General features: G+C 49.0%; 1 protein-coding gene across 2 annotated transcripts; it reads left to right on the forward strand.

The window, feature by feature from the left end:
* The first annotated feature begins 242 nt into the window (after positions 1-242).
* LAX1 (lymphocyte transmembrane adaptor 1) lies at positions 243-8,070 on the forward strand. Of its 2 annotated transcripts, XM_032878330.1 has the most exons (6): positions 243-495; positions 719-900; positions 3,654-3,766; positions 4,183-4,293; positions 4,864-4,949; positions 6,656-8,070. In XM_032878330.1, exons 2-6 carry the CDS (start codon positions 818-820, stop codon positions 7,454-7,456), a joined length of 1,194 nt encoding a protein of 397 aa, XP_032734221.1. In that variant the 5' UTR covers positions 243-495; positions 719-817; the 3' UTR covers positions 7,457-8,070. The 2 variants fall into 2 exon arrangements, with proteins under 2 accessions (XP_032734221.1, XP_032734222.1); XM_032878331.1 differs by lacking the exons at positions 243-495; positions 3,654-3,766 and having other exon boundaries at positions 820-900.
* Positions 8,071-8,288: the final 218 nt, after the last annotated feature.

Below are 8,288 nucleotides of genomic sequence, written 5' to 3' on the forward strand. Positions count from 1 at the left end.
CGGGAAGTGTTGATGAAAACCGCCTGTCCCCCTGTAGAAGCCCAGAGAAATAGAATAGAGAAATAGAAATAGAGAAATAGAAAAAGCCCACCACCTTGCCCCGTCTTTAGTCACACTCCCTACACCGACAAGTCCACAGCGCTCCTGGCCAACCTGGGGAACAGGGGCTGCAGACATGTTTTCTTCTCTTATTATAGCTGAGCAGCATTTCCTGTGCCCCGTGCTTCATAAGCATGTTGGTGGTGTCGTTTCCTGTGACGACTCTCTGTTTCCATTCTGGCAAATGTTTGCTCTTTTCTCTCTGCTTTGGGGGTTGGGGGAGGATGAGTTTCTCACGGAGTCTCTCTCGAGCCTCTTGGCAGTTTCCCCCTCTGTGCCCCTCACACTTGCACCAGAGGGTTGAGAGCATGCCGTCTCCCTGAGCCACCTCTCTTGGGGAGCCCCGCACCCGGCTGAGCGCTCACCTCCCGCAGTGGGCACTGTAGCCACATCCAGGTAGAACCAAACCTGTCGTCATTTTTGTGTTTGGGATCCACACAGCCTAACATTTCAGGGGGAGAGGCCAGGGAGATGCAAGTTTGGGGGGGAAAGAAAGTTCTAGAAAAATTGGAAAACATGGAGACGAGGAGGATTTCTATCAGTCTTGTCTACTTAAAAAAGCGTTTACGATGGTATGTAAAACCAATTTTGCCTTTTCTCCTGGGGGATGGCAACTTAGGAAGAGCCAGGAGAAGTGGCAACATGTGTTAGCTGTTGACAATTAAGAAAAGGCTTAGGAGGAGAAGCTGAAGCCAGAGAGGTTGCCGTGACAGCGGATATGATCACCCCGACTCTTTCCGAAATTGGAGGGAGGACCTTGGAGGCCAGGACTCTTCAGGTGACTGAGGGCAGCCTGGACAGGTAAGTGACTCAGGGTGATGAGCTCCACCTTCCCCTGATTTAGACAGACAGTCCTGGGCAACCCTGGGGGCTCCTACCCCAGCAGTGCTCTTTGCCCTCACAACCATGCTCAGGTCCACTGAGACCACCAAACTCTAGGCTTAGAGAAGCTTGCTCAGGACCGCTGGGAGGAAAGGAATAGGTTTAAAAGAGAAATGGGAGTCGCAGGGGGAAAGGGAAAGCCGTGTTAACACAGGATTTCCTAAGACCTCGTTGCCTGGCCTGGCTGGATTTCTCACCTCGCAGAGGCCCCAATTGCTATCCTCAATTTTTCCTGTCTCAGGTCCCAACAACCACTCTCCCCCACCCTCCAAAAGAAACTAGGTCCCACCATGATGGAAACAAAAGGCCCGTTTTTTTCAACAATGTGTTTCGAGGTTCTAAAAACTTTCCACGAGTGGGAAACATAATCATAGATGTGATCAAGATACATCTTTAGGATATAAAATCTCACAGAACTAATCGTAGCTATAAATTTTACTGCTCAAAGTTTCAGGATCATACTAACAAAAATAAAAAGTCCAACAGCAGTTGGAGCTTCGGCAAGAGCTGTTAGCTATGAATCTCAGCTCTGTGATAACAGGTAACTCAGCAATTTAAAATTGCTGTCGTTTAGGGAAATAAATGCGATTACCATGACAAAGATGTGTCCCCTGCAAGTGGACAGGAGCGCTGATGGGGATTGAATTCCAAAGCTGTCGGAACCCTGAACCCCCCCCCAAAATATTCACTTCTGTGTTCATTCATGTTTGTTAATTCACTCATTCATTCAACAAATATCTATCCTGCCCTTGCTAAGTGCCAGGCACTGTTCCAGTCACCAGATCAACAGGATCGACAAGTCCATGGCTTCCTGGAGCTGACAGTCAAATGGGAAAGTCAGATATAAACAGATAAACAAAGAGATGTATAATGTCCATCAGTCTTAAGTGTATGAGGAAAACACAGAACAGACTTAAGGGGCCTGAGAGTAATAGGCTTGTCTGAGCTGGTGACATTTCAGAAGAGACCAAGGGAAATGAGGGACTGAGCTACATACCCAGACACCTGGGAGAGGGAGCCTCTGGAATGTGCTCTTCGTGGCCAAGGACAGGCCAGGAGTCCTGACTGCCGCAGTCAGAAGGGAAGTGATAGGAAATGAGGTCGGATGGTAGGCATAGGGGTGTCTGGGTGGCTCAGGCAGTTAAGCATCTGGCTCTTGATTTGGGCTCAGGGCATGACCTCAGGGTTGTGGAATTGAACCCCACGTCTGTTCTGCATTCCACCCGGGGTCTGCTTGAGATACTCTAGTCCTCTGCCCCTCCCCCATGCGCGCGCACATGCACTCTTTTTCTCTCTCTAATAAATTAATTAAATAAATCTTTTTTTTTAAAAAAAAAGAGGAAAAAGAAGGTAGGCAGAGGCCAGAACATAAGGTGCCGTGACGTCCTCACTGGGTAGGGACTGTGGCTGTTATCCCAAGTGTAATCAAAGTCACATGGGTCACAAGAAGAGAGGAGACATGATCTGACTTACTGTTAAGAAGATCACACGGGCTCCTATGTGAAGATAGGATGTTGGGGTCAAGAGTGAAAGCAAGACAACGCTTAGGGAGGTTACTGCAAAGGTCCATGCAGAGCACACAGTGGGTTGGGGGTAGGGGTGGAGTGGTTGTGGCAGTGGAGGGGCGACAAGTGACTGGGTTTGGGAAAGACGCCCAGGGTTGAGCAGATGGAATCTGCTCATTGACTGCAAGCGAGGTGTGAAAGCAAAGGAGCAGTCAAGAATGGCTCCAAGGTTTCTGACCTACCCGCTAGCTGATGGGCAACACCAGAGGAGAAGCAGGCTTCTGGGAGAAGAACGGGCATTCTGTTTCAGATGTATCTGGTTTGAGATGTCCGTTGGGCAGCCTAGAGGAAAGGTCTGGTATAAGTTGGGTAAACAAGCCTAGGACTCAGGAGCACAAAAGTCTCCCCTGGTAGCTGATCTGGTTTCTAATATTTAGGTCTGCTAGAGACTCCTGCTGTCACACACCACCCCCCCCGGCGACTTCTCGTTACAGTAGGCAAAGCAAGGCAGTAACCCCAGCCCTGTCAGGGAACCACAAGCAGCAGGAACTCACCCTTGTATGTGCACTGGTTACGTTCCACAAAACAGCAAGTGTTGCTTGGAGACCAGCTCCACAAGTTGGTAAACGGGGGTTGAACAAATGCCCACAAGGCAGACTCTGTCACGGAGCAGCTCCCTCCCTGCACGGCGGGTAACCCCTCCTTCCACACAAGACAGGACGCCCAGGAGGAGGGAATGAGGGCGAGTAAGGGCGGATGAACCTGATTTGGTAACTTTGGAGGACAGGGGGATGCAGTAGAAAGAGCATGGTCTTTGGGCCCCAACAGACCTAGACTCACTTTCCATCTCGGCTCCTCCCTACTGTGTGATCTTTGATATATTACTCTGCCTTGCTGAGTCTGAATCTCAGGTTTCTGGCCCCAAGGAGAGATGAGACTGTTGTAAAGATCAAACGAGTTTCACACACACACAAACCCGAGGCACCCAGCAGGCATTCCAAAGGGACAGTGCCCTTCTCTTGTGTCCAGCCTCCCTCTCTCCAGCCACACAGCCCACCCATCTCAGGCTCCCATTCCAAGTCCTCAGGCTCTAGTTCCTGAAGGAAGCCTCTTCTCCGACCTCCTCAGCCTCCTACAGCTAGACATGGCACTTATTTTTCCTCACAGAGACAAAGACCAGAGCAGCGCCATCTTTTCTGGGTTTGCAGGATTCCTTGCCATCCTCCTGACCACTGTGATTTTCTACAGCCTGTGGAACTGGAGTAAATGGAAGAAGTACCGTGAGTCCCTTGATTGTCCCAGGTTGAAACACACAGGCATCAATCACACAGCCTGGCATTCAAAGCCCCATTTATGCTTCCTGGATAAGCTCTTGCACTGGGAAATCCTCCATTCTTCCCTGACACACTGGTCACTGTCTCACTTGAGGGTCTAAGCTGTGGCTCCAAAAGGCTCCGTGCTGACTGGAGTTCCATTTTGAAAGTTGTTGCCCTGGGACGCTCATGCCCAACGCCCCCCACACCCCCATTTCTTCCTCCTGCTTCTGTGTACCAAGTCTTCTAGCTCAAAGCAACTTGGGCAAGTGTGAAAATGTACTTTTTAATGATACATAGTGAGAGTGGGGAACATTTTCAGGGACCATCTCATCCCTAGGGGCCCCCACATTTTGTAACACTGGTCTCTCATTGTCTTGCAGGACAAGCTCCTTACTTTCGAGTTACCGTCATGCCCTTACTGTCTCTGTCTCGACCCAGACAAGGAGCTAAAAATATTTATGACTCCTTACCCCAGAGGCGAGAAGAGCTGGGTAGGTTTTTTTTCCCTAATCTATGGAGCATGGATGTCACTGACCTTCTGCCCCCAGAATGTCCTTTAACCACCCAGAGGCAGCTTTCTTTAAACACTTAACCCTTCTGCCCTTCAAGGAGCATGGAGGAGGATGAGCTAGACAGAAACAGGATGTAACTCCACTGGGGGCCTAGAGAGCTCTGAAAAGGGAGCTGGGGGTCGTCTGGGTTAGGGGAGGGGTTGTTTTATCTTGGTATGAAGTTGGCCAAAGACAGATGGGTATGTCTAGGGTTGGGGGAGACATACAGAAGGAGAACATGGCCTCCGGGATTACAGGTGGATAAGTTTTGCCTCAGGAGCCACGAACCACTGTGCTAGTTAGTGCCCTCTGGTCCTTGCTAGAAACCGAGGACAGTCCCAAGCCTCAGAGCACATCATTCCCCCAGCTCTGACCCTCTTGACACGGAACACCGAGCCCCAAATACCAGATACCACAAGAAGCCCCTTCACCCTCTCTGCGGGGACTTTTTAGGCTGAAGCGTTCAGGGACTGGCCTGCCAGCTTCAGGACTCATTCTCTGTTCTTTCAGGGAGACGTCAGTCAAGAGGTAACCGTATTTTTAGTACCGAGAGCCTCCTGTCCAGAAATTCCAATAGCCCTCCTTCAGAGCCCGTGGTAAGAGTCATCTGAAGGGACGAGCCCCTTGGGAGAAATGGCATATCTCTGACAGAACTGAGGTAAACGAGTTCAGGTCACAGATCTCCTTTCCTGACAGACAGCACGTCTCCCGGCAGGTGCCCTGTGACCCTATTAATATATTAGGAAGACGAGCTCAGGACCTCTCTGTAGCCCAGGGAGAAAAATTAAGAAAGCTGGAAACAATTGTTGGGGACTTGGGGGATGGCATCAGAGCACATGTATTCAAGGACATGATGTCAGAACAGAAGTGGATTGTTCTAAGAAAGACAGGCAACGGCTTATCCCAATAGAGTATTGTCCCTTTCCAAGTAATCACCTCAGGAGGGTACACAAATATTCCAACAATGCAGCTTGTGCTCAAAACATCTTTAAAACCCTCCTTGGGGAATTCCTCCTGGGGTCTGGGGCAAATTGTTTCAGTTCTCCTCAAGGGCAGGTATCTTTGTAAGTCGTTGAGGACTGTAGCTGGTGTAGAAAGTGATCAAACGGGGGATTTCCGAGGTTACCAGGGGAGTGCTGCGGTCAATGTATGTGTTGTATGATCTGGAGGCAGCCGCCAGGCAGGAGTCCTGTAACACTGTGGAGCAGAGACCCCAGAGAGAGTAAAAGGAGGCCTTTGAAGCTCGGGGGCTCATCCCATAGATAAGTTCTCTCTTACTCCTGGAAGAATCGGTCCCTTCGATTTTGCGGTCGTTTCAAGAAAACAGTCTAACCACAGCTGCTGCTCCCGATGCTCCCCAGCCTCTCATTAGCCAGAGCTCTGGGTTCATTACCATGCGGCCACCTCCTGGTCCCGCCCCCATGTGTCCCACGCTTGGGCTCTGTTCCCATCTCCAAGCTGATAACATGCAGGGAAGAGGAAATTCCGCTGCCAAAGTGAGTTCCGGGGCTCAGTCCCAAGCCAGTTTAAGGCCACAACACATCTGGCTTGGACTCTGTAGCATGTGAATGATACTTTGAGCCAGCTGCCAACATCTAAAAATTGAAAAGATTTCACATTAAAGTCTGGATGTCCAGCTTTTCTTGAAAAGTCAGAAGTTCTGGAAACAGCAGACCGGCGTCCCTAAATGGCCGTGAGGGGCTGAGTCTCTATGTCGGCTGCCCCTTTACTAATAATGCCAAGAGTGTTAGTGCTTTCCATGGGCGGGGAACCTTCCATACACTTCACATGTAGTCATACACTAACACCTCACAGAACCCATATTATGGCGGTATTATGATTGTCCCCATTTTATATGCTAGGGAAGAAAGGCACAAAGGGATTAGGTAACTTGCCCACACAGAGTAGTAAGGTGGGATTCACACCCTGAGTCTAAGGCTGAGTCGCTACCTTTGGACACTAGGCTATACTGCCTCGTGATGGGCTCTGAGGCAATCCGCTCCCTCCAGTTTCTAATACTCCCCCCTAGAGACTCTCCGTTGAACACCCACACTGTGGCCAGAATCCAGTAGGAATTTATGATCACATTTACACTGTTGCTTTCCTTAAGCTTCACCCACTTTGTTCATACCTGCCTAGGATCTAAGGCTTTGCATTTGCAGACCTCCAACTTAGACATTTTCTCCAAGGTGGAGAACCAAGCGAAGGAGTTATCAGATAGCGGTACTGGATGGGGAAGGAGAAAGGCTTTGCCAGTATTTCTGCTTCCATCCTGTCACTGGCTTTCTCTTCTTGCTTATAGCCCTCCCAAGCAGGCAATGGCCTCTGGCTGCACGGAGACCATGCTCCTGCCAATGGCTATGCAGTGGGCATCTATGACAATGCCACATGGCTCCAGATGTGTGGGGACCTTACTCCCTCAGCAAACTATGTCAATATCAGAACAGCCAGAGACTGCCGGAACATTTCTTCAGAGGATTCAAGAGATTACATCAATGTCCCCACAGCAGAGGAGATTGCGAAGGCTCTAGCTTCTACCAACAGCACCCCTGAGAACCTCTTCGCCCTTCCAAGTGCCCAGGAGCTGGAGCTGGAGCTTATTGAGGAAAAAGACAAGGGCTATGGGAATGGCAGTGACCATACCAGTTTTTGGTCTCCAAGATCCAAGAGTGATGATCCACTCAGTGATGACGAAGGCTCATCTGAGACCTCGAATGATTATGTCAACATGGCAGGGTTGAATCTTGAGACCCTCCAGGGGAAGCAGCCCCAGATGGCTTTCCAGTGCTATAGAGATTATGAAAATGTCCCATCAGCACTTACCAATGGAAACCAGCAGCAGGTGGAAGAAGAAGTGATCCCCTCAAACACAGACCACGTAGAAGGCAGGACGGAGAGTCCAGATACCCACATCCAATTTGTCATGCAATCAGGGAGGGTTCTGGCTCTAGGGGAACCTGTGACCTGTCAGCCATCCGCACAGAGTGAGACTAGTCAGATAGAACATGGAGAAGAAATGTCAAATGACACTTCTAGTGACTATGAGAATGTGCTACCTGCCAAGTCAGGAGACAGGGACTCTAAGCATGGGCCACACACATAGCTCCTTCCTGACGAATTAGAACCCAGGCACCCAGCTGAAGAGTTCTGTGGAGTAGTCTATCCTGCTGGATCCATAGCCACTACAGGGGCTGGTGTAGACCACTGACCATCCTTGTATTTCAGGGTTCTTTCAGGTAGACTACAAAGAGGCTGAGATACACAGAAGTTAAGGGACTCACAAAAGCCAACATCTGGGAAAGCCAGAAAGGAATTCTTCTCAAGCAGGGTGTTGGTAACTCTCATACCAACCTAAGAATGTTTGCTGAAACTGCCTTATAGGATGGTTACTAGATTTAAAATGAGAGTACTTCCATGCACAGTAGAAACATGAGGTGTCCAAAATTGTTACCTTGGCAAATACCAGCAGGACACAAAGCAAGAATATGGATTACCTTGTAATCCTGGCAGAGGCCAAAAAGAAGGAAAAAGTCAGAGCTGGGGTGGGGCGGCAGTTTCCCGTTGAAAAAGAGTGTGGACAATAAAATGCTAGAGAAGATGTGGACACCAGAGGGTCATTCATTGCAACTGTTTGGCAGTTTCTTTTAAACCTGCAATGACTATACAGCTAACCCATTCCACTCCTGGGTGTTTACCCAAGAGAACTGAAAACTTGTGTTCATATAGAAGCCCATATATGACTATTTATAGCAGCTTTATTCACAATTGCCAAAACTAGAAATAACCCAGATGTCCTTCAACAGGTAAATGGAAAAATGAACTGTGGCATATCCATGTAATCCATGTAATAAAGTTATCTATACTCAGCAGGAAAAAGGAATGAACTATTGGTTTGTGCAACAACATGGACAAATCTTAAATAAATTTTGCTAAGT

Source organism: Lontra canadensis, unplaced genomic scaffold, assembly GCF_010015895.1.
Source record: "Lontra canadensis isolate GAN:19392208 unplaced genomic scaffold, GSC_riverotter_1.0 scaffold63, whole genome shotgun sequence".
In the NCBI taxonomy this organism is placed as follows: Eukaryota; Metazoa; Chordata; class Mammalia; order Carnivora; family Mustelidae; genus Lontra; species Lontra canadensis.